The sequence below is a fragment of the Eleginops maclovinus genome, chromosome 1, assembly GCF_036324505.1.
Source record: "Eleginops maclovinus isolate JMC-PN-2008 ecotype Puerto Natales chromosome 1, JC_Emac_rtc_rv5, whole genome shotgun sequence".
Classification (NCBI taxonomy): Eukaryota; Metazoa; Chordata; class Actinopteri; order Perciformes; family Eleginopidae; genus Eleginops; species Eleginops maclovinus.
In genome coordinates this window covers 17,807,489-17,834,580 of record NC_086349.1, presented here as the reverse complement: position 1 = coordinate 17,834,580, position 27,092 = coordinate 17,807,489, and the positions used below count along the sequence as shown (strand labels likewise).

General features: G+C 40.8%; 1 protein-coding gene across 8 annotated transcripts; it reads right to left on the bottom strand.

The window, feature by feature from the left end:
• Positions 1-877: 877 nt before the first annotated feature.
• On the bottom strand, positions 878-25,710 carry znf512b (zinc finger protein 512B). Of its 8 annotated transcripts, none has more exons than XM_063882650.1 (18): positions 25,550-25,710; positions 24,830-25,050; positions 22,791-22,925; positions 13,442-13,521; positions 13,165-13,293; positions 12,669-12,844; positions 12,302-12,567; positions 12,131-12,202; positions 11,197-11,331; positions 10,797-10,918; positions 9,563-9,655; positions 7,182-7,280; positions 6,358-6,612; positions 5,916-6,239; positions 5,671-5,772; positions 5,505-5,567; positions 5,085-5,183; positions 878-4,697 (listed from the first exon to the last, which is right to left on the bottom strand). In XM_063882650.1, the coding sequence occupies exons 3-18, from the start codon at positions 22,921-22,923 to the stop codon at positions 4,386-4,388; spliced, it is 2,460 nt and encodes an 819-aa protein (XP_063738720.1). In that variant the 5' UTR covers positions 22,924-22,925; positions 24,830-25,050; positions 25,550-25,710; the 3' UTR covers positions 878-4,385. The 8 variants fall into 8 exon arrangements, with proteins under 8 accessions (XP_063738720.1, XP_063738727.1, XP_063738712.1 ...); XM_063882657.1 differs by lacking the exon at positions 25,550-25,710 and adding an exon at positions 25,515-25,531; XM_063882642.1 differs by lacking the exon at positions 25,550-25,710 and having other exon boundaries at positions 24,830-25,541.
• Between the last annotated feature and the right edge of the window lie 1,382 nt (positions 25,711-27,092).

Sequence of the window (27,092 nt, the reverse complement as noted above, 5' to 3'; positions counted from 1 at the left end):
ATCCGCACCCAGCAGCGTGTAGGCTACGTTGTCTCAAATGATACAGCGCCTTCCCAAAAGCTGGCAATGGGTGAGGTTCACAGGCCACGTGTGATATTTTACAACTGAATACAAACTGTTATCATTGCGTTGTTATTTTACTACATACATGAGACATTTTACAGCTCAATTCACACTGTTACCATTGTTTTGTTATTTTACTACATACATGGGCGTATTGTATTTGTTTTTGGTGTGATTCAGTGCAGTACCATAATTATCATAAACTAAAAAAACATTTCTATGACTTTAAAATAGGCCTTGACTTTATCAAGATCAGTTATAACTGTTGTGAAATTATGAAATAACTCCAACCTTTAAACACCATTTGTAGGCCTAACTATGAGCTTTATTAAATGATGTGTATCATCTCCTTTTAGCACATTGATCTGATACAGGGTGTCCATGACTCCTAGAGGGTCCTCAGAATACATTTGTGTTTGATAAATAAAGATACCTAAAAATACACATTAAAGATTAAACATCTTACATAGAATTGGCTACAAAAAAACAGAAACATTACATTTACACAGCATTGATGATAGTCTAGGCTAACTGTTACTGATGACTCCTTGGCAATCATGTGAGCTACTTAACCTAAATTGCTCTGCAGCACTTATTTATAACCACAAATTAATTAGCTACAGCTACATATCATTATTTGAAATGTTATTTTATGTACCAAAGAAAAGGTAGTTTTATACATGGCACTTTAGGTCGCCTTTCAATTAGTTGACTTCTCAAAATTATCACTGTGAGAAATTAGAGTTCACTATAACAGCTAAAGTTAGATGTTGACAGCTCAACTAAAATTAAACTTAACACAGTTAACACACAATTTTAGTCAACAAACTTTTATTAATCAGTCGAGGGATATTAATGCACAGGTAATACAACAAGTTTGGGAGAAAAATTGTAACAGTTCAGACTCAAAGGAGGTGTTGATGCCTCCTATGTTAGGATCTATACAGCTCAATTTCAGATATGGAAATCTTTAATACATCATTAATCTCATGTCACCTGTTACCTTTATATCATAACCATTTATGAGCTACAACATCATCTCTTAAAACTCTCAACAGTTTCGTCACAATGGCCCTGACAACAGGCGTGGATGCCTTTTCCTGCTTTTGAACAAGGTTGTATAGAAACAAACCAGTTTTCCAAATAAAAGGGTAAAATTCTCAGGCTTTCTAAGCGGATGTTTGTGGATTAACCTTGGTTTTGGAAATAACATTGCTGACTAAGGGAAGACACTTGAGCCTGCTGTTTTCCCAGGTACAAAAGTCACACCACACACAGTCAGGGTAACTAGAAAGCTCCAACAACACTCCTATTTCAAGCCTATTTCATGGTATAGTAAGTGCACTAAATACAGAAACAAACACACATACATATGCCTTTTTGTCCCATATTGAATAGATAACAATAATAATAAGAATAAAGGACTCGCTCAATGTGTTGTCAATGTGTACTGAAAAAGATCAATTTATGTGCATCATCAAAATGGATAAAATAACAGTGTATGCCGACACATGGGCCTACAATGTCCTTTGTGGTCTACAAATCTTTTCACCCTTTTTTTAAAGAGTTAATTATACTTAAAAAGCAAACAAATAAAAGTAGGGGAAGTGAAAAAAGCCATACAATTTTGAGAAGACACATCAATATCAAAATATCAGCAAGCCAACAAAACCAGCTAAATATGGTGTATTGCTGTACTCTCTAAAGATGTTGCAGTTAGCTTACACTGCGGGATAGATATGTGTGTTCCACATCATAGGAAGACAGATAGTAAAGGGTGAGATAAAATATAAAATACCCACTGTTAAAAGCAGTGCCTAACTATCATATTGCAACACCAAAGCTTGTCAGGTAAACACAGTCAATGTGACGTCATTAATGACACGAGTAACAAGCAGCTGATGAACTGATTCTGTGCCACAGCATTAAACTCAACAAAAAGTGTTACCATTTCTGACATCCAGTCTTTACAAAGGTGCTAACTGTTTTGTACAAACACACATACACACGGCTCACATACACACACACACGCTCACACACAAGGTCAGGATAACTCATATCGAAAAGGTCCAAAGACCCATCAGTGCTTGTCTAACTTATCCTCTCCGTCTGCTGAACCTGGATAGAAGATAAAGGTCCATCCCATTACCAGAGACAGACACATGCATAATCATCCCCACCTGAACAAACTCCATCAGCTGATTAAAAGTGGAGGAATTCAGCTCAAATCTTTGCTTTATAATAGAAAAGGTCACGGCATAGGGATGACACCACCTGGGACACATTTATTTCAAATTTAATGATTCTTGGAAATGTTTGGCTGACATCAGTGCTCCATTTAAATGATGACATTGACATTTGTTGGTGCAACATTCTCATGACTTGCCAATGAGGAGAGAGTGGCAGGATGGATGAGTGGACTTACTGAGTTTAGGTCCTTAAGGTCGAGTGGCAAGTAAAGCACCCCTGTTATCTTACCAGAATATCCCCACGTCACAACTGTATCCAAAGCTATCAGATTGCTATACGGGTTATACACACAAGAGAATATAAAATAGATTTACAATCTGTATTTTTTTTTAAACAAGCAAGTCATTATTTGTATGGACACAAACTCCAAATATAAATCACATATTTATGGAGTTTTAATTTGTTCAAATCTTTAATAAAACTGTGGATTCAAGTATTAACTTTAGAGATGTTACAGTGAAAATATTCTTTGATTGCACACATTTTGTATTTAATAATTAGGAATTATTATTTTTTTAATCTTAAACTAAACTTACTTTATACTGTTAAGCAGCCATGACCTGTTATGGCTTTGTATTGTGAGTCATAATTATACGGTTGTGTTAGATTACAGATTCTATCTAGAAAGAGTTAACCATGCTGCTTATTACCCATGTAAAGACAAATTTAGTTTTCTGTAGCTTTTTCATCAGAGTTAAATATTCCCGCTCCTGTGCCTGAGAGCCACTAGGTTAAGGTTGAATACTCCTGGAGTGCAAAAATACAAGACGGGAGCGAGAGGGGTTTAAGGGTTAAAGTGCAAGGCAATAACTTTGAGCATCCAGGAACTAATTCATACACATCATTAAAGGTGAATCTTCATTTGCAATGTTTCTGTTTAATAAAAGATTATTTTAAACCTCTCAACCTCTATAAAAGATATTTGTATTCTCTCCTCAGCTCTTTGATTCAAGCTAAAGCAGTAGCCAAAATACGGCCTCCTTTAAAATGGTGTCACATCATTTGATTGTGCTGCAATGGTGCAACAAGCTTCACACAAAGTTCCTCCCTCGGTCCAACATTAAGCTTTGCCAGTCCTATTTTAGACATATGCTTCAAGTTTTTTTTGTTTAAAATCGATTAAACAATGCCATATTAATTATTAACATATACCTTAGAAATGGAAAATCTCAAACAATCACCTTTTGGGTTATTCTTCTAATTAATTTCAGTGTAAAAGAAGTAGAGAAATGATCACCTAATTAAGGTTGTCTAAGTAGATACCTTTCACCATAATGTCCTAAAGTCAGATAAAATAAAAAGTTAATGTCACTGAAGTGAGATGTTAAACAACTGACCAATATTTTAGCTTATGAGACATTTGCTTACTCAAATAATAAAAAGTAAAAAAAAACACAAAGAAACAAGCAAGGAAAACATAATGTAAAAACAACATTGCACTACAGCACACACTGCAAAGATTCTGACTGCTCATGATCTACTTGGACGTGTCAGGCTATAAAATGACAGATGGCATCATTGCTTTGAGTATATAGATATATAGATATAGATATTGTTTATGTACACAGTACAGTATATCTGTGGAAAAAATGTGAAAACACTAGCTATCATTAAATGACTTCACCATGCTAATAGAATATCCTTTTAAAACCTCTCAAACACAACATTGATATTGTAGAGAGGATTACTCTGCATCTGTTTGGAATACTACCTCTGTTTAGAAAATGCTAACCATGTAGAAGTCAGGATTTTATTTTGAAATACTACTGACACCCCTGCAGTGAGTACAGAAACTGAAATATGGGTATTCAAAAGGAGACAAAAGTGGAATGGAGAATTAAAACCCTACTGTTACATGAGCATTGTTTATCACAGTAGACACATTTACGCTGGGATTTCAAAAAGTCTGTACTAAATGTTTTACTTCTTAAGGGTTGATTTTACTTTCTTCTCGGTGCCCAGTCCTTGTGGAGTTAGAAAGGTCTTTTAGCTTCCTGGCACAACATTTACAGTGAGACTCCTCTCTGGCTCCTGGGTGGACAAAAGCAGAGCTACTCTGACAACAACAGCCTTTACGGTTTGCTTCGTCTGGCGCTGGAGGGGATGGGCTGTCTGTTTTGGCCTGGGTTAGCACTGTCCGTTGGCTCGGGGAGCAAGGAGGGGGACTGTGAAGGGGTCACAGCAGGGGTTGAGTTTTGAGTAATGGTAGGCGCTTCAGTTTTTGTTTGGAGATGTGCAACCACGGGGGGGCGCTCTTTGGGTTTGCGGCCCCTCTTCTTACCAGCCGTGGCACCGTTCCTCACCTCAGCCTTTATCCCATTGTCCTCTGGTGCTTTGCTCTTCGTAGTAGAGACCACTTGACTGACTGCTGCACGAAACCAGTTCTAAAGCGATAAACACACTGTCAGGAGCATGTGTATGACTGTATAACATTTATACATGTTTCTATACAGTAATATGAGCCCCTGTAGTTAAATAAAACAGTGATTATTTTTGACCTTGTGGGATCGAGCCTCTATTTTGTATCAACAAAATATATTTATAGACAGAAAAAATGTGGTCAGTTCTTGGTTTTATTGACGTTTTCTGTATATAGTTATAGATCTATATAAGCTTTTCCCTACAAGCACATTAGATGCATACAGTAACACATTCTACACAAGACCTACATACCAACTTCAGCGACTGTTTTAAGGTACATTCTATTTAAAATTATATTTTTATTACTAAATAATATTTAGGTCGTGAAATATACACTGAGAAGGACCAACCTGTGAGTGTGTCTTGCTGATATGGTACTTCACACCGCTCTCTGAGCTAAACTCCTTCTGACAGATCAGACAGGTGTACTTTCCAAGTTCTCCTCCTCCCTGCAACACACACACACACACACACACACACACACAACACACACACACACACACACACACACACACACACACACACACACACACACACACACACACACACACACACACACACACAATATGTAAGCTCAATAATAATCCATAAGTGCATAATAACACCAAAGTCTGTAACCCCCTTTTAAATAATTCAAAATAACTAATGTTTACAACATGAACAATCTGTTGAAAGTCTGTGAAATTCTGTGTGTTTGCTTTCTTATATTGACTACAGTAACTACAGAGGGACATCAGGTTGTTGGCTCTGCTCCAGGTGAGCGTTTGTACCTGGCTGCAGTTGGCAAGGTGGGCTTTTAGTCCCGATACACTGGAATAGACAGCTTCACAGTTCTGAGACAAAACAGAAATAAACACAGGGTTTTGTTTGTTTCTAATACAGTAAGTATCTTTTTATATATAATACACATTACTGTGTAGCAGTAAATGTCCTTACCTCGTTGGGACAGCAGATGAAGCCCTTCTCCTTGACTTGGTTCTTCCAGGTCTCTAACAGCTCTTGGCTGAAGTTGGGGAGGCCAGGACGGGTGTAATTTAACTACACACAAAAAGAACATCTGTATCAAGGTGCTTGAAATAATATTTTTAAAGTATGTGTTTAAAAGAGATACACAGTGGCATAGCTATCTGCTGTGATTCGACCACTTAAATCTGGTCAATGCATCAGCTCTCTGCCCTCACCCTTTTGCTGTCGGGCACCAGGTCATCCTTGATGCGGCGCTTGGTGCCCCAGTCTTTGGCCAGCTCATCCTCGGCTATCTCCTGCAGGTGGAACACCGCCACCTGAGCTGAGCGGCGCCTCACTCTGCCACTGGGTGTCCGATCAAAGTCATCCCCCTGGCTCGCAGTCGGTGCTACTTTTTCTTTGACTTGCGCCCTCTCTTTCTCCTTTTCCCTGTCCTTGTCCCTGGCTTCTCTCTCCTTCTCCTTAGAGTGGCCCGACGGTGCTTTCTCAGGCGGGCTTTGCACCTTGTGGCCTAATGATGGAGACTCCTCAGAAACAACCTGGGGAAGCAGTAGGACCTCCTTGAGTGGAACATGGGTAAACGTTTGCTAACTTTGACAGTAAAGTCAGTAAAAATGCTTCTAAACATTGGTAAAAAGGCTTCCATGATGTTATTACCTTATCTTTTCCAGTGTTGTTGTTGGTGTCGGTGATAAAGTCCTTGCCGTTATTGTTGTTGGTTGCTGTCGTGGTGGTGGTGATGGTTGGGGGGTGATCGGTGCGCACATGGTAGTCTCTGCCGGCCTTGGAGCGGTAGGTTTTTCCACAGTGCTGGCACAGAAACACAGGCTTCTCATTGTCAGAGAACTCGCTTCCACAGCGTTTCTGGTGGTACTGGTAGCCCATCAGGTTGGAAAAGTGGGCTGAGCAGCCCTGTATAAATGTGTGTGAGTTTGCACAAGTAGGGTTTGTGTGATTGTGTGAGGCCGGTAACAGAAATGAGACAGAATGAAAACACATTACAGTAATCGAGAAACTGCGTAAGCATAATAACGTGTACTTTTACTAAAATGTAACAAAATTGCTGCAATACGTATATATTTAGTCTTTACTGTTGAAACCAAAACAGGAGGAAACTGCTCATTTTTCTGTGTTTGAGAACATGTCACAGTAGAGAGTCTATTTTTTGCAAATCTTTGCCTTTTGCACTGTAGTGTGAGTAATGGGAAACAGAGTGTTGATGTGGTTTTGGGCAACATGTCAAGAACAAGGCATAAAGGAAAACGGAGGGAGAGAGGTAAGAGGAGGCAGACACAAAAAGAAGAGCCGGAGGAAAAGGGAGAAACAAAATCGAAACTGGCAGATGAGGACAGAGGAAGATGTGACATGAAAGATAGGAAAGTTTGACAAATGGAAATGAAGGACACAAGAAAGCAAGAGTAGAAACAAACGAGAGAAAAGGAAAAGAGAAAGGGACACAGGAAGAAAGACATAGCGCATACCTCACTAGGACACTTGATTCGTCCCATCTGTTTGAGCACTCGGCGCAGCCTTTCTCTCTCCTCAAGCTCGTCGCCCGTCTGGCCTTCGCTCCCCGAGGGCTGAGGGGGAACAAACACAACGCCGCATAAGCGTGTCGCACCACAACACTTCCCCATCCCTCCTGACTTTGAAAAAAATGGTGATGAGAATGTGTTTTCCATCTCGGGTTGTTCTCACTGTGCCAGGATCATTAAATGGTTACATGGTGAGGCTGTTACTCAAGGCATGTTTACGACAACTGTCAAACTCGTGTTTGTCGGTTGGTGCCAAACCCCAGCCAAGACCAGAACAACAGATGGCAGAGCTGCCAGGGAGAAGAAAGCAGAAAGTGCAGAGGATTGTGGAGAGTCTGGCCTTACTGAGGAGTCCCAGTGGAGTGGAGATTCATGTGTTTTGTTATATGTTGACACACAAAGAAAGCACTGAGGTGACTGAGACATAGCCTTAGCTTTCTGGAAGGGTTAGAAGAAGAGAAGATAGTGCCAGAGCACTTCAATACTTAAAATAAATACAGCTCATGCCCGCAGGTAGGGGAACAGACACCAGCTCAGCCATTGATTTACCCTGGCAGGAGGAGAGCACATCAAACTACATCAGCATGTATTCTTAATGCCTCCATCAGAGACAGCAGAGGAGCAAGCATGGGAGAAAGATGAGGGAAAGAAGAGGCGGCGGGATCAGGGCAGAACCAGCATCATCAAGGTCAAACTGAAAAGGTGACCCCTGTGCTCTTTGTTTCTTTCCCACACTGCACTTGGGCTGTGACACATGACTACACATTGGACCCAGAGTGAGCCCAAATGCCAAATCAAATCATAACGAAGCTTATAAAAGACTGAAGTAAATCTGTTTCTCAAACAAACAATACATAAAATGGAAAAAAAAAAAAAAAAGAAGCAAAATAATTCAGTTATTTACAGTTCCCAGTACATAAACATTGATCTATGTATATAAGGATGCTGCAGAAACTGATTGGAACACAATATAATATATATTATACACAATATACAATATATCATACACAATAATATCCTAGTGTATTTAAAGAAATAACACTTCTGATTACATATTATGTTCTCAAAAGTATATCTCACACAGCATATCACTTGCTTTGTATTGTGGCCATGGAAGAAAATGTAACACCAGTCTCTACACTAAAAAAATATCTAAATAACTGTCTTCTTTACACTTTTAAAAGCTGTTAATATACGTTATATAGAAATACAATGCACAACTTGAGCCGCCACAGTAGGACAGCATACATCTTACTGAAGAACAAACAATTCCACCAAAATTCTAAGAGGGATATGTTTTAAGATTATGTGAGTCTGATTCTCCTCGGTTCTGCTTTTGAATAAAATGCCCTTTAAAATGGTCTTGTTGATAGAAAAAAGAGAATGACACAAGAGGAACCTGCTAATGATGAAAGCTTTCTCTAATCAGCAGCTACTTGAGTCTAGAGCACAATCACACACGGCACAGCTTGTCACAAAAGTTTTTAATTACCTAATATGAAAAATGATACTGGGGACTTTGCTGAGGAAGAGCACGTGAGGATAACTTCGTTTTTACACACTGACGGCTTAGCTTTTGACTGGAATGTTGCCACTAAGGTAAAATAACCACCAAAGGTCAAGACTGAAGACAAATGATGACAGTTCACGTGCCTCACAGAGATGGTACAGACATCTCTGTGAGGAAAACATACACAAACAAAGCCCCTGAAACATACATGCATATGCCAATGTATCATAAACTATTGAAAAGGATTACCACACATTATCACAAACACATATGGTAGAAGGTTTGGTGCACGTACGTTCATTAATCTTTCATCGTACTTTTCCGAACAAGGCAGTGTTGAATAATTTAGCAAACTTCATAGCAGCGCCATTGCTCTAATGCAGGAGCGTCATGATAATATCTTAATGAAGCTCTCTGCTTTCAGAGTTAAGACAGCTGCAGACAGGAGCGTGAGCACTTCAAGGGCGATCAACATGAACAGGTCAAAGGTTTGATCGTTTACAAACCTCAAGACGAGATTTTTAGAGACGGGCTTAGAACCCACAATGAATACGCACCAGATAAATGTAATATAACTTATGGGAAAAACAGACTTTTTTGATTCCTTCCTACGTTTGCATGTATCAAAAGACACCCCTCACCAACACTGTGAGACTGACACAGGCTGTACTGACGGTGGATTTCAATACGTAGGGTCACAAGTGTAAGTGTGTCCCTGAATGGGTGTAGTGCTTTGCTGTAGTGTCTAATAGCTAACTGCTCGTTTAGTGGGTCAGTGTGACAGTGGTGAAACATTAGCTGTCTGAGCTCTCTGTACCTTGGTGCTGTGTTCAGCCATGGTGTGGTAGTTGAGCCCGGCCTTAGACCTGAACTGTTTGTGACACTGCTGGCACTTCAGAGCATCCTGGAGCTGCAGGGGGTAAAGGCCAAACAGAGGATCAAATAACAAGTTCAACACTATCACAGACTATGCTCTATATTACATCTATCAGTATATCAACATTATATCTGTAACCTAATAGATAGTTGTTATTAGAGCACATTTTTGGTGAAGACAAATTCAACTTCTGGGACTAAAGAAAGCCAATTTTACAAAGTGTTCCTTTTCGTAGATTACTCTCCTGGTCTCAGTATTGATTTTAGAGTTGTTTTTATGGGGAGTGGCCCAGCTGTAATGTGGCGATTCTGTCACTGCTTTACGGCAGACTGTCACTTTAATAGAGTCACACAGGCCACTGGGCCAAGGAGCCATTAAAGTGGCTGTATGAACAGGTCTCTCCGATGGCCTGGAGATGTTGGTTTGTCTTCAGTAAAACTCAATATAATGTACTTGGATAAACTCTATCTTTATTTCACCCTTCTTGTTTATAATTGCCGTAGACCACCATTCAGTGCAATGCAAACAAACCGCAGAAGTGCACAGTTTCTTCTCCCTCAACCCATTTCAACGGATATTAGCTTTCGTAGGAGAGCCGATGAGTAAAGGATATTACATGGTTGAGATGACTGTACTGAGATACTGCCTGATGTTATTTCAACAGCTTTCAAATCAATATCATTACTGTAAAGGCTCCCTAGACTCAATGGAGACCTCAGGGAGGGGTATCTAATAACACTGCACTCAAAGTTATAATCCAATGTGGAAATGACAGTTTTGGGTTGAGAGAGCTTTATTTCATACTCTGAAAGAAAAATATGTTTAATAACAAATGTGGTGAAAGGAAATATCTAAACTGTTTTTAATCTACATTGATTTTGTTATGCAAATTGGCGTATTGCATAGTGTCACATGTTACTGGATCCTGATTTATATAGGAACTGTAGGAATTTAAGATTTATTTCAAACTGCACTGGGACCACAACTTTCAGCAGGTACTGTTTTATGACCGTTTGATATTTATGGCATTTTCAGAAGACCAGAAGTAAATGCAGTGGAGGTATGCTTGTCTTGGAACGGTATTAACTTGTCTGTTGGGATAATATTTCACATCGAGCTCTATCAGAAGTGATGACAGTCACCGGCCTGATGGACAGCTATATGAACCACTGACCTTCTGACAGATCTCCATGTGTTTCTTGAGGCCGTGGATTGTTTTCCTGGTGACGATGGAGCAGGTAGGACACACCACTTCACCTCGGTCGTGGATTGCTCGCTGCCATTGTGTGTCCGCACCTTAGAAAGCACGAGGAAATAGGAAGTCTCTGTCAGATAGCTGAACACATATTACTGGTCCTTTGTCCCTGTGGGTATGACATTCACATTTGTGTACTATATAACTGACAGTTTAATCCTATGCTTTTTTTAGCATGTGATAATATCAAAATGTAGCTTATGAGACGATTTCACAAACTACAACAAAGGTTGTAGTCTTTTTGTCACAAGCTTAATTTTTAAAGAGTTTTATCAGTTGGCTAATAAATGTTCTTGTTATTTCTTTCTAAGTTGTTCACCCGAGCTGGTTGTAGCTGGATCTTTCTTGGACGACTGACTTGAAGTAGGTCTTCTTTGGGGCTCTTCACTGAACCCACTCCCCTCGGATTTCTTCACACGGCCCGCCTTCAGCTTCTCCTCCACCTTAGTCATGCCTACAAAACACACACACACACACACACACACACACACACACACACACACACACACACACACACACACACACACACACACACACACACACACACGCACACACAGTCATGGTAGAAATCCATTGAAATGATGTAAGGTAAAATGTGAGATACCTGCAGAATGGGCAGATGAAGGAAAATGCAGACTAAGATAAATGCTGACATAAATAAAGTGGATACTGAATATAAAATCATTTTTAGAAAGGGGAACAAACTGAAACAAGGATGTAGTTTTGAAACAGTGGACAGCAGTTTGAAAAGGAAGCAAAAGAGAAAGCATGGATACCTGCTCGCTGTGGAGGGATTGTTTGATAAGTACTTTACATCTCTGTGTATGCTATATGAGTCACTGACATTTTCAGCATATGAATGAGACAGAAAAGCAGAGCAATACTGGAGAGCCGTGTGAGTCACTGATTCATGTAGTGGGATGAAAACACCTCTACAGTTGCGACATTAGCTCTGTTTAAAGACCAGCACCATTGATCAGAAATAGTAGGAAGCATTCACAATAACTCACAGGGCCAATCATACGATGTTGAGTTCTTTTGAATGAGGCTACAAACCACAATCCTTACACCTCATATATGTCCTCCCATGGTTTCCATTACTCAGTGAATCATCAACCTGCCGCTGTATTGTCAGTAATCAATGATGACTCAGCCAACTTTTCAGAACTTATTATTAGGATCACAACTACAGGAGATTACTGGACAAGCCTTTTTTATTGTTATAGACTGTAAGATCATTTTTCTGTATTTACCTTTCAATCCAAATGTCCCAGATATCGAAGGCTGCTCTCCAGTGAATTTCTTAGGCGTTTTCTGCTTCCGTCCTAGCTCAAAAGAAAAACACAGAACAAAGAATGGTCAAACACATACAAGCATATAAGGAGAACGTTGGGAACGAGACCAAAGATATGTTGAACTCTTACTGTGCCTCATTCGCTCTGGGTCTTCGTCGGGGAATGAAGCGGGAAGGCTGTCCCCTTCGCTTTCGCTGCCCTCGGCATCCGACGACGTGCTGTGGGACTGCTGGGACTGAGGTTGGACCGGCTGGTGAATCTGCTGGGAAGGCTGGCTGTGCTGTTTCCTCTCACTCTTCTGGTGGGCCATCTCCCCGTTCTGAGAGGGCGTGGACACCTCGTGGGTCTTTTTCACTTTGAAGAACATCGGAGAGGGTGGACTGTTCTCCATTGGCCTGTATTGACAGACAGAGGGAGGACAGTTTTGGGCAGTGAGCCTTATGACAATTCTGACACCATTATGTGGGTCACAGTGGGTGGGAATTTGAGCTGTCACCTTTTCTTTGTGTTGGTCTTCACGAGGGTTTTCTGGAGCTTGGTCTGCTCGTCCTTGGGCTCCATACTAACCCTGTCAGGGTGGTTCCACAGCTTGTGCTTCTGCAGGCGCACCTTGGTGGCAAACACTGCCTCACAGTAGGGACAGCCGTGACTCAGCTTCTCTGCTACGGTAGCCTGGTACAAACACAGACATGAGGAGGGGGGGGGGGATTTACTGTGAGCTCCCTCCCTACGCAATACAACGAGAGTGGGTAGCTGTTTCTGGAAGCATTCAGTTATCATAGCTTCTTGAAACAGCCATGCATTGTCAATAATCATTACATATTTAAGGTGTGAGTATTGTTAATTATCTGGAAGTTTAAAATCAGATTTTATCACAGATTGTGATGGCCCCTTTTGATGTTTTTCTTTAATGTGGTCTACTGTTTAAGACTTCTCTGAAGTATAAGGTAGCGGTAGGCGCATAAGGGAAAGAACAGAGGTTAGTGACTCACCCCCTGGCAGCGTTGATAGTGGTACTTGACGCCATAGATGCTGGGAAACTCTAACCAGCAGCCTGAACACGGACACTTAACCCTGGAGCGGCGCTTAAACTCTTCCTTCCATTGTACTATCATATGGGCCTGCTCAGGGGTGAGAGAGTTCAGTACATGCAAGGATTATCGCTACTGTACTGTATATCGTGCATATTCATGGGGAGCTGCCTACTCTGTGCAGGAAAAAAATGAAGCCCACTTCAAACACCCACTCAGTTCAAAGAGAGATACTCACAGGGATGCTCCTCAGTTCCTGCACTTCTGCTTTAGGGCGACCTTTCCTCTTCCCCTCTGCTGGCTCATCACACACTGGACCTGGTGAAATGAGAGAAAGAACCATCTCTCAGATAACATAGAATACTGCCAGTGCTATATATTCATGGCAAAGAAATATGAATTAATTATATCATATTAGCCCATCTAAATATGTTCTTGACATCTGTCCACAAATATTTTTGTATTTTACAAACCTCCAAAATCCCAGAATCTCACAAATTCAAACTATATATGAAAAAAAGGTTCAAAGGTTTTTATTATCAAATGCACAGTGGCTTCAGTGTAGTTATGGCATTGAAAATTGTAGGTCCCGAGCTCCTCTAACAATGCAGTATATTATAAAAGGACATAAGAAAAAATATAAAATAAAGACAATAAAATAATTTTAAAAACTACCAAAAAAATGTGCAAAATGAAACAGAGTAGTTTAAAATACTGCTTTGAAGTTGAAAAGTGTTAAAATGTTACGTATGATTGTCATATATACAGGAAAAGAGTGTGTGTGTGTGTGTGTGTGTGTGTGTGTGTGTGTGTGTGTGTGTGTGTGTGTGTGTGTGTGTGTGTGTGTGTGTGTGTGTGTGTGGGAAAGAAGGCATTGTGGGTAAAGGCCTTATGTTCAGCCAAATAGATCAGCTAATAATCGCTCGTGCCTGTGTGAACCTGACACAGCACACAGCGGACTGACTGCCTCAGCTCTCTCTCTCTCTGCTCCCCGTTGCTCCCTCCCCTCCATTTCTCATCGTGACGCTTCGCCTCTTTTCACACTTCATGTCTAGCTTTTCTCACTTCCTTTTCCTCCACACACCCTTCCAAAACCTTCTCCCGCTGAACTTTGGAGGACAGGCGGTGCACTGGCTCATTACTGCTCTCTTCTCTGCTACGATTAGACCTCTGCTCTCTATTTCCTCTGTACAGTGCTGCTTGAGAGAGAGGGAGGGAAGATGGAGAGAGCTGAGGGATGAGAGTATGCATAAGGGAGAGCAGGTGGGGGTTTGGGGGGGGGTGTCTAGGATGCTGAGGGAGAGAGGAGAGAATTGCAGAGGCCGATGACTTCTTCTTCTGACCAAGCAGAATACTGAATGACAGCGCTGCAGGTAGACGATGAGGCTCTGCACTTCAGATTGAGACATCGTTACATGAGCTCTCGACTCCCCTGCATTGATCTGGGAAGACCGGAGAGCGGCAGCAGAAACAAGGCGAGCAGGAGACAGCTGCTAGAGCCTATTCAGTCATTTCAGATCTAGAAAAATGTTCAAAGGGAATCTACTTGAAAAGACATGATAGGGCTTTGTTGTGAAGGGGAATGCAGCAAATGTACGGCATAGATTTGGACCTGTTTTCCACGCTGAGGACAGAGAAACTGCCTTCGCCTGTAAACTCATTGACAAGCAGCGACAGGATGCACACTGACTAGTGCAGCTCATTTTTCTATCAGAGCACTCTGTGTGCCTACCGGGATTATACAAAGGATTTTAGCATTTGGCAAAAAAATATCTCTGTCAGTGATGTTAATGTGTATAAAAAGACAATCCGGTCCCACCCGCCATGACCTCCCCCTCTGTTTTCCCTCTTACACAAATCAACTTTCTCTTTTTCACCTCATTTGTCTTCTTTTTGTTTCCCACTCAAACCCAGACACCAACACAGGCTGACGAATTATATGTAATCTTTTACTTCAGACTCACAATAATAAGGTAGAAAGAAAATAATGCAGGTGTAAATAAGATTGAATGAGAGCAGCACAGCATTGCTGGCTGTGTTTGGGAATAGTTCATAACACAAGGTGCAAACACATGCATAAAAAGCACACACTGATACACACAAACAACTACACAAAACCATTACCAGTGTGTGTGAGTGTGTTGTGTGTGCATAGATATGAGTGTATTAATATTCTCAAGGCGACAAAGCATTTCTCTATTAGCTGTCTGGGTAGCAGCTGGGGAGGTGATGCAGGCGGCGGTGCAGCTCTTGTGCTGAGGAGGAAATTGAGCATGCATTCTAATTCCTGTCTTATAAAATAAAGGTCTTGTAAAAGAAAGGCATAATTAATGAATGCTGCTCTTGGGAAAGATATGTTCTTGTTGCTATGGGAATAGGATCCACTTGTCTGAGTTACCACTACCAGAGACCTTATTCCACGCTGAAAAAACAGACTTTAATTAAATGTATTATGTCAACAGATCTCACATAACTGTTTTTGGTTAGTTGAAAGCAATAACATTGAGTTTCACTAAATAAAAAAAAAAGTAGGTTCAACTTACTATTGTTGCTTTTAACTAACCAAATACAGTTATGTGAAATTTGTTGACATAATATATTTAATTAAAGTCAACGTCTCAGTTTTTTCAGTGCAGCAAAACCATAACAAAAATATGCATGTGGAGCAAAGGGGGGGCCGAAAACTTCACTGCAAAAATGAAAAATACAACCTATCCGGGGGGAAACATTAACATTTCTTCAGTTTCTTTGACTTTGCTCTGTCTGCTCGCGTATGGGTAGAACACTCTCAGCAATCACAGCCATTGTCTTGGTATGAAACAAAGCAGGCCCTTTGTGGAAAAATCTAAAACCCGGTTCTCAGGCTCGGGCCACAGGGATAAAACAGCTGTTCAACTAATGTCAGAGTATGACTCGCTCCCAGCTGTCTGCAACTGTTGCTCCACTCTGCCTTAGCCTGACAGCAGAGAAGCAGAGAAGAGAAGAGGAGAGAAGAAGAAGAGAAGAGAAGGATCCAGCACTCCTGGGTCCTGGCAGCTGCCTAATGATCTCAAATAACCTCTGTGTTCTCCTAGCTACGCGGGCAACAACTCCCCCTGAGTGCAAGGGTGCACACATTACCCACAAACACACACACACACACACACACACACACACACACACACACACACACACACACACACACACACACACACACACACACACACACACACGGGTGTGCACACAGAAGAACAGTCACTTGTTTTCCTCGACAAACACTCACACAGGAGTCTTTGTCTGTGACTGCACAGTGGGGTTTAGACATCGTGTGGTTTGGAGAAAGACAACACACACATAAAAACACCACTCACAACTGACACAACCTCATGGAAAGAGACACAGTATCACCACATCCTCATTCTCAACGGACAATAGATGGAGACATTGATACCGGCGCAGAGTGGACGGTGAAGCTGTCTCTTTAGAGTGTGTGTCCTGGTTTACAGATAATGCAAACACTGGGACTTAATGCAGCATTTACATCATTACTTTAGAGTTTATCAATGGGCTGTTTTCTTAGCTCTTCAAAACTTTCCCCTCTGCATGTCAGCATTTTTACACACACACACACACACACACACACACACACACACACACACACACACACACACACACACACACACACACACACACACACACACACACACACACACACACACCACCTCATACTTCCTTTTTGGTATACCGATTCTTTTTTATGTAGTCTTATTTCCTCAAATTCTCCATTACACACACACAGCACGAAGTACCTTCCCATGTTATACGGACCTCTCTTTGAAGACGTCCCCATAACTCCCTCCCAGTCAGGCCTGATTCCAGACAGTGAGTAAGTAGAAGGAGTCTTGCGATGCAGGCGCTGCTGGACTGAAAGAAAACCAGACTGGCTCACTGAGTCGGACTCTGACTCTCTGTCTCTGTTTTTTCCTTTCTCTCTCTCTTCCTGTCCTCCCTCTCTCTCTATCTTTCTGTTTCTCTCTTTTTGTGTAACTCAGTATATACATTACGTTATCTCTAACACAGATATGCTTTTTGCTGTCACAATCACACAAAAACATGATTCGACTCATTTGTGAGCTTTTTTTTCTGAAAACACAAAGACACCTCATTTTTTTGCCATTACACTTCATCTAATTGCATCTAAATTGATACAATCTACTTGGATGTGATTATGAAGAAGATCCATTGAGTTATTATCATATTACTTAATATATATATGACATTTAGTGGTTCTGTGGGTTGGATGATAACTTTTGGGCCAGACATAATGGACCAAAGATTTCCCTCAGTATGAACAGTCTTTCATATGTATATTTCCTAATTTAAATTCCATTTGAATCCCATTTAGCCATCCCTTTTTGTAGAGTCCTTCAATGTATTTTTCAGGACCAGAGGAGGTATTCCTTTGCAATCACAGCCATACAATAGTTGCCAAGTATAAAGAATGGACCAACATAGCAAAACACAAATACAGGGTTGTTTGTCAAATGAATGAAGAATAATAGCAGCATGAATGTGCATTGTGGATTATTTGATTCCTGTATAAGGTGTAACAATGTTAAGAATTTCAACATTTTAAATGTGAGGGCTTTGACATATCTTTTAGTTTTAGGAATCATGTATTCATGATTTGGCCCATTTTAAAATGTGTGTCACTTTATGATAAAGTGATGAGCAGACTAGCAGTGTTAGATCTTTTTACTTAATAACTCGTAATAAGTATCCAGTCTAAGAAGTGTGAAAGCTTTAAGAAAACAATGCTCACTTCACACAGTTGTCTGAACTTCTGTATATGATATCAATTCTCTCGAATCCAGGAAACACCACAGAGACCTGTGGTACACTTCCATTTACTAACACCATTAAACCACACTTAAAGAAGCCAAACAAAAGAAAAGAGCTTGGGCTTTAGATTCCTGCTGTTGCCACATCATTGGCGACTCACAGCACCTCAACAGCCTCTTCAGACCTGCATTGATTTCTGCACAGCCTTCCACATCAGCGGCATGCCTCATCTTATTGGAAACCCAATATATCCCCTGATGCCCATTTGGCCACTTGCCAATGATATGTTTAGTGACATCCAAGCACAACAGAATTCCTGCAGGATGATGCTGACACTTGAATTGACAAAAAATTAAATAGAAAAAGTCTAATGAAGGCCTGACTGGACAAAGGAGAATAGTAGAATTTCCTGCACTGAAATATGTTGTGGTTTACACACTGAGATGAGGCATGTGTTTATGCAACAGCGCATATAGTATATACGTGCCAGACAGACAATGCCTGCTCCAGACTGTTTGCAGTGCCCTCCTTATGGACAGTGACTCACCATCTCAAACTCTCTCCTCTACCATTTCCCTGTACTCCTTCTCATATGCCACCTTCAAGCCTGCCAAATAAAGGTGTGACAAAAATGACAAAGGACTCTCTTCAGAAAGAGATGCAGCATCAGGCTGAGAAAAACACTCAAATTCAATTTCATCCCAAACATTCTCCAATCTATAGCTCTATATGCATTGCACCATTTGGTATTTCACCATTTTCCTAAAGTCAAAGGATCAGCAGGCGAGAACTCCAAAATATAAGAAATACAAAATGTGAGACGCTTGAGGATGGTCAATGGGGATTGTCGGTGTGGGAAGAGCGGATGCAGGAATGGAACGGAAGGTGGCAGGGATAGTGAGGCCGGGGATTACTGCTGATGATTAAACTCCCTAATAAATGGAGGAAGGATGAGGGGTTTGAGAAAGCATATAATGGAACAAAGTGACAGTTATGCATGGAAAATTGGACCATCGAGAGGAAGTTTGAGAAAGCGGTAATAGGTGGAGAGGGAGAGCGAGACATTGCTGCTGAGGCAAATATGCAGGGTCAGCTGATGGTGTCGATAGGCCTGAAATGAAGGTCCTGCAATTAGAGTACTGGGTTGTCACTTGAGAACACTCCTTGCTGTGCACACACATGCAGACATGTAAACACAAACAAAAAACACAAATAACATCCACACATGGATGACAACCCATAGAGACAGCTCTTAACCAATGAATGCATGCTACTATTTCCCTTTACACATAGCGTGCTCAGAGAAAAATATTATGTCAAAGGATCAGGTAGGGAACTGCACTGCTTTCGTGGTAAGACACACACACACACACACACACACACACACACACACACACACACACACACACACACACACACACAAGCTTATTCTCAACTCCTTTGTGCAATAATGTTTGCAGAGAGGCGCCTAATTTTAGGGCTTGCTGAGAGCATTTGGCAGAGCAGCATATTTTTTGTTCAAATACTTTCACTGTTGGTTGTTTAACAGCTTAGACCGCTGGTGGAGAAAAAATTACAAAACTAGGGCTGTAATAAGATGTTAATGTGAAAAGAATGTGAGAGCAAGACCGAAAAGAGAGAGAAACAAAGGCAGAGCAAGTCACCCTCAAGGACCACATCCTTTCCTGCCAGTTGTCTGGTGTGGCAAGGTGACAGCTCAACCGCACCAGTCTAGGAAAGCACACAAACCCGATTAGCTGCAGTCCTTGATTCCATGCTTAAAATCAGAGAGGGATTTCAAGAAACCACTACAGCACAACAAAAAAGAAACGTTCCAGACATTCAGGATTTCTTTATTGTTACATCATGCAAAGTTTCCAAATAGAACGTTTATTGATCATCATGAGAGATTGATTTTTCAACAGGGTGGAAAAGTTCAAACTTTCCAGAGACATGTAATGAAAAATGAAACCCGAGCAGCAGGAGGAGGGCAGATAATACGGTACCTGGTTATCTGAAGGGCACACTGTGTACGATGGACACAGACTGAAAAAGCTTCACAGAAAGCTTTAGATATTGATGCCTTTCTTTCTCCAAACCGAGAATCACAGTTCCCCTGGGACCGACGAGCTAGCTCCAGGCTCCATATGATAAGCAGCGTAGCATTTCTCCTCATCATTAACATTACAGAGTGCTCCTGACCTACACTTATGAGTAATGAGCAGATGAGGCCACGTTTGAAAAGATGGCTTGTTGTTTGAAACGGAAAAAATGTTTAGACAGAGTTGGTGTTTTGCTTGAGAAATTACAGAAAGTCCCACCAATATCAATGAATATATTTGATTACCTCTGGAATCCTAACACACAGCTGTTAGGGTTTGCTTGTTAGGGAATAGCCAATGCCACTGTAATTGAGTGCATGTTTTAGAGGAAAATGTAAGACTTTTAATGTGTTTCTTATGCACTGCTGGTACCACTTTACAATAAGACTACCTTATAAAAGATTCATAAAGTGTTTATAATTAGGTTAATAATTAGGTTGTAAACACTTTATTAATCATTAAGAACCATTTATAAACCAGTTCTAATTTTTTCATACATCAACACAGGCTCACTATTTGGCAAGATGACTAAGCCTTATATCGGCTACCTAGCTGACTTTGTCTTCTTCATCAGCCAGCATCCTTGGTATCTGTTGTTCACTGAGTTGATTCTCCCTCCATCCAGCTTGATGTTTCTTTCTGTAAGCTAAGTAGCCAATATAAGGCTTAGCAGTACAGATAAATGAGGGCTCACTATTTGGCAAGCAACCGGTCACAGTTGCCCTGTTTATCTCTTGTCTTATAAAAGCTTATTAATGATTTATATATAAGTGTTCACAACCTTATTAATTAATGAATAAGAAACTGTTCTTAAACCCTTTATAAAGGTAGTCTTATTGTAAAGCGTTACCATACTGCTTTGTGTCTGAATCAATTCCTGGATTTTTCTGGATGTTTTTAGAGAATCTTCAAAATCACATAAAACTCCACTGGCAATGTTACCAAGTAAGCCTCTCCAAAGGCTAGGGAAATCCCTGGAAATGTTCCAGATAAGAGCTGCTTTGCAGCCAAACGAGACAATTTTTCAACCACAACCAAGTGGAAGTAGATGTTTATCTTGTTCAATCAAACAGTGCTGGAAGCTGTATTTAGCTCAGACGTACCCTATCACAACTGCTGATATAATTACTGTACTGGTTGCTTTTAGTAGCTCTACTTTAATGAGAGTGAAATAACATCAACTGTGGAAAGAGAAAATGAAACAAGACAACCAGTAGCGGTAGTCTTAGGTTACCAGAAAAAGTCCCGTAAAGACCAGGACCGTTAGATGTGAAAGCATCACCTGAACTCACGCACCCACGCGTGCGCGCGCACACACACACACACACACACACACACACACACACACACACACACACACACACACACACACACACACACACACACACACACACACATACACACACACCCACGCACACACGCACGCACCCACGCACGCACTAACAGACATACACATGCACGGACACATAACCATCAGCGGTACTCATTACTGAACCTCAGCCAAGAATGCTTCTTTCATTTCTAGCCTTCAGTCTCAAAACGATCAGCGCTCACTATACCAACTTCACACTGATTGATTTATAAACATGTCTTGTTTATTGAGTAATAAAGCGTGAAAAAATCTATAAAACATAACACTCCAAGAGGCTGCTGTGAAAAACATGTCACTCAAATACACTACAATCAGTTCTTCAAAATAAAAACACCACAGCTGGCAGCCTGTATACAATAAAAAGTTAGGGCCCGTGTTGTGAGCATTTTTAAAACTGCTAACTCTCAAAAGACCAAACAGATGAAAACATTAAAAACCCTTTACTACACGGCTTCAACACTGTCCAACGCTCTCGTGCCCTCACAGCTCTGACCTGAATTAAGCTTTGTATCATTGTCCACAGCAAGCACACTCACACATGCATGCACCCACGCACAAAGGCATGCAAATCTAGCCTAAAGGGCTGAATATTAATACGGAAAGGAAACAAATTGTGTAGGCCAGCGATCGGTCTGCGTGTGTCTAGGAATGAGGGGCTATTTTGTAGCAACAAAAACAACTGGGTCATATTAGAGCAGCTCCAGTTTTCCTACTCTGCCTCACTTTATTAACAAAGTCATGATGATCTGCTGGTTATTGGATTGAAACATAATTCCCCAGCTTGGCTCTCTCATTCCCAAAATCTTCCATCTCCATCCAGTTGGCTTAGGGTTTCGCTAATGTCAGTGCTTGGCAGTCCTTGTTTGTATGGTTTTCTCACTGTGAGGCAGTCTAAGAGAAGAGTGTGTAGTCCAGGCCCTTATGTGGTGGGAGGGGTAATATTACATTGAGGCTGGGGAACCATTGAAAACATACTCCATTCAAAAAAGCAACAGAGATGATTATTAGTGTGGTAGGTTGATCAAGTCCTCGAGAAACTAAACTGCAGCCCTGAATAGCCAGCATAGAGCTATTATAGGCCACAAAACAATTACAATAGTCCTACAAATTAAAGCTATTAGATTACAGAGAGCCATTAGCTAGAATACAATTGCAACGCTTACATATACGTGTACCTCAGTCCGACAAACAAAAGCTTTCCGAGGTTCCACATTTAAAACAAGGTTTGATGAAATAGCTCTAAAGTCCACACAGTGTTTTCATTCGACTAAGTGTGGCGGCTCGTCACTCACTGTGTTTCTTGTTGTTTTCAGGGCCTGGCATAGTTCTGACAGGCTCCTGGGGATGTCCATGCTTTGGGGTCCGGCCCCTTGGCAGCCCTGCTGAGGACAGCTTCCCAAGCCTGGGGCCACTTGGGCTCTCCATGCCTGCAGTTGTAGTTGAGAGGGTAGAAAAACACACATGAGAGAGTGATAGCTAGAAGCGGTATTTAGACGCTTTTCGATGCTCATCAATCCTGTTCTATTGCCCCCCCCCCCGATAGTGTTCCCTTGTTCTGCAATGCACTTTCTTCATGTCGTCCATCGGTGTGATTGGACTGAAGGTTATCTGAGTAGAGGCTCACACATAATCTGCAGTGCTAATGAAGATGTGACCTTCCATGTTTCATTTCAAAATCAATACTCTTACTTACACACTAACTCCATGGCTCTGCCCATTAGACAAAAAGGTGGGTCAAAGGGAGAGACCGGGGGATTCAGTACTACTTCCTTGTTTCTTTCTTTATAATGAAAACAAGCGATGCATCTCATGATTAACTCACATTGTCAAAATTAAAGTAAAGTTGTTTTGCTGTAAGTGAGAGCTAATCTTCATTTGTGAGCTGCTAGATGGATTACATGGCATCATCTGCCAATCCATTACAAACATAATGCTCCCATCAGCCATAATAAGCCTTTGTGTCAGTTTTGGGTTCTGTGTACTGAACCCTATTTCATGACCAGCATGGGACAGTCTAATGGATCAAGGCTGACAATTGCTAATTATGCTAAGTGGGACAGATTATGATCCAGCATGCTTTCTCCTAACACACATTCTTGCCACTCTCCTAATAATTTACAACAGCACACAAAGGGTCACTCAGTGGGGGCCACTCAGTGTCTGTTTACACGCTCAATGTGCATGAAGTGACGATGGCTCATCCGTCACAGTGACAATAAGCTCAGTTTGTCAAAAGTTGGTAATAAATGTAACTTCATAAGGTTTGGCGAGCTTGCGGCACAATTCAAGTTGCAGCAATATTGCAAACACTGACAGTAGACGCCTTCCTGTTCCTGCCTGACGTGTCAGAGTGTGAAGAGAAGAAGATCATTTCACTTCTTCAAATAAACAAATGTGGTGGCGAGAGTGAAACACAAGAATATAGAACGCTCAATAATCAATGGAGAATATGCACGCTTGTAATATTTCATTTTGAGTTACAATAGTGAGCTCTGTACTTTTTACAAATGAAGCATTCATAAAATAATTCTTCATAAAATAACGCTTTATTAGCATTTTTAAAAATAACATTGCAGCTGTTGTTTCCATGAAAGATAATTTCTACGACTAAACGACAGTCCTACATTACCATACATCTGACCAGACACAACAAAACCTGGTGACATCCACTCACATCTCCTCTCCCAATCTGTTAATAAACTAACCTGGAAATAAGTATTTTAGCTCCGCACGTGGCTCACTGCCATGCTGTGTGTGTCAACTACAACAAGGTTACCGTGTTGCCTATTTACAGAGATGAAGGAAGTTCTAGGATATTTTACTTAAGAAAAAGTAGAAATACCACAGTGTAGGAATACTCTCATACAATTGATAGTTCTGTATTAAAATTGACACTCGAGTAAAAGTACAAAAGTATGTATTAATTATGCAGATAACCCATTTCAGAATAATATTATATGTTTTGTTTATAGTTATTGATGGATTTAGATGTTATTAAAGCCGGTAAAGGTGCAGCTCATTTTAAATACTTGTTATACTACAGGTCAGCTTGTGAATTTACTCCAGGTGTAACTAAAGGCTTATTTAAGAGTTGATTACATTTCACATCATTAATCAAAATCTGCAAAGTTACTTAAGGTACTACAGTGAATCCAAAGTACAATATTTACCTGAATTGTAGTGGAGTAGAAACACAAAGTAGCAAAAATGGAAATACTCAAGCAAAGTACAAGTACCTCAGAATTCAAGTACAGTACTTGAGTATCAACTTAGTAACTTAACACCACTGCTTATTTATATGTTAAGTAAAAAAAGAGTCGGCCACACCTACCTGAAGTGTCGGGCAGTCACCCAGCACTAGGGGCCGGGTGGCCCCGGGTCACCCACGTGAGGGAGGAGGGGGTCAGGAGACAGACACCGAAGTGGGCGTTTTTCCACCAATGTTGTGTTACATGGCAATCACACCTGCTGTTCGTCAACGAGCGGTCACACTGAGGTTGGGGAGCCAGAAATGAAGTGGACAGTCGTCACGGTTGTCCAATCTCCCCCACTCTGCAGACGACGACGAGGTGGATAAAAACAGGAGCAGGGGAGGAGAAGAGAAATGACATTTAAGTCTGTACATAAAAAGAAATCCAGGATACTTTCACCTCATTCCCAGTTTCCTTTTGCTTTGCCCCCCCTCCTTCCCTGCATTAATATGTAGGCTATACCACGAGGCACTTCTTCAACCCCTGTCTTCTCTTTAAACACTCCAGAAATATAAGAAATAGCCAGGAAAAATAGGTAGGTCCTCGGATCCTTGAGGAAAAATATTAGAATACGGGATGGTTTATATAGGCAGTGAAGCAAAATGGCGACTTTATTACGAAGGAGGAGTACAAAAAAATCCTTGCGCTGGCTGGAGCTAAAGGGAGGCACAAAAATATATTTAGTGCAGTAATTTCGACGGCAGCGAAACACTTGGTTAGAGTAAAAGGAAACAAAGCGAAGGAAAATGAGCTGAAACGCCAAACCTCAGTCGGTTTTGGTACACTCCTCGGTTCCTTACCTCGGGATTATTTCGGTTTTTAATACGGATATTATCTCGGCGGCCGTGTACAGTATTACAGTAATGTGTGTTGGGTCATGCGCGTATCCACTCCACCTTTGACAGTTGCAACTACAGTCTTGAGGCAACTTGCAAACTCTCGCGTTATTATTATCGATATCGAGTAGATTAATATTGGGGTTTCTGTCTATTAAACTCGCTGCAATACCGGCTCGTGCTGCTCTTCCGACGTAACGGCGCTCGTTCCTGACGAAAAAGGGTCAGGGCTGAAATTCCTCAAATCAACCTTCGCCAAGCATTTTAATCTAGTTGCTGCCAAATGTTCTCCCCGTGCGTCCTCCAGCTATAGCGGCTTTACCAAATCAGATGATTAGAGTCCAGACTGTGGCTATTCGTTGTCATTACTGTAGGCCAGGGCTTTAGTCAGTCACGTCAAGTAGCCCTTTCCGAAAACCACTGGAATAGCAAATGTGCTTAATAATGACTTTACTCACATCATCTGTTTATAGGCTAATATACCTGGTAAGTGTTACAGCCACATCATCTGTTTATAGGCTAATATATCTGGGAGGTATTACAGGCTTATAGATAATAAATGCTTTTATAATAATCAATCACACAATCCCAAAATTCAAGGTCAATATTGAGTTAGATGTTATAATCCTATTGATGTTAATAGCAACTCAACACACACAGACCTACAGTCAATACAATATTGGATTTGTAATGCTGTTAGTGGACTACAGGCTATGTGCATACTCCTTGCATTTTCCAATGTAAATCATTTTTAATAAGTGTTTAACATATGGCTTAAAGAAAAATCTTACTTGTATCACAGCTCATTAAATGAATCATTTATTGCATCATTGCTCACTCAGTTTCAGTAAAACAACAGAGGGTCTCTCTTTCTGTTTTTGATTGGTGCCATTCGTCATGACCTAATATTTCCTATTAGTGGAATCATTTAAAACCATGATGTAATGTAGGCTATGTAAAATGACCAGTGGAGGGCAGAAGAGCCTAATTTATGGTACTAAATTGACTATGATGATGTATACACCCAAGTATTAGGTGTATTTAGGTAAATTAAAATTATGTTTCGTTTACTAAATGATTTAAAATTATCAGCCTCTTAACATTCACTTCAAGTCCTGTTTTTGCAGACTGCGATGCTTTTTCTTTAGTATACTCTGTCCAAATGTTTAATCATGCCACTAATTTTTATTCAATAAGAATTTTACAGAATAGGATAAAAAAGTTTTTGTCTTGATGAAAATATAAAAGATTTTCAAACACATTGTGGTTTGTACTGGCTATGTCTTGTCAAATTTTGTTTGCATTAAGTTTCCACTAGAGGGCAGTATTGCCCTGCGATTCTTTTCAAGCAGCTCTAAGATCATATGGTAAGGGCCCCTGAAGCATGTTTTGCACCTTAAATGTGTAGTTTATTTTAATGGCAATGTCATGTGCATAACTCTCATCTCCTAAGACTTTAGGGGCTGGTTCATGAAACTGAGCCAGATGGTTTTTCACTCTCAACTGA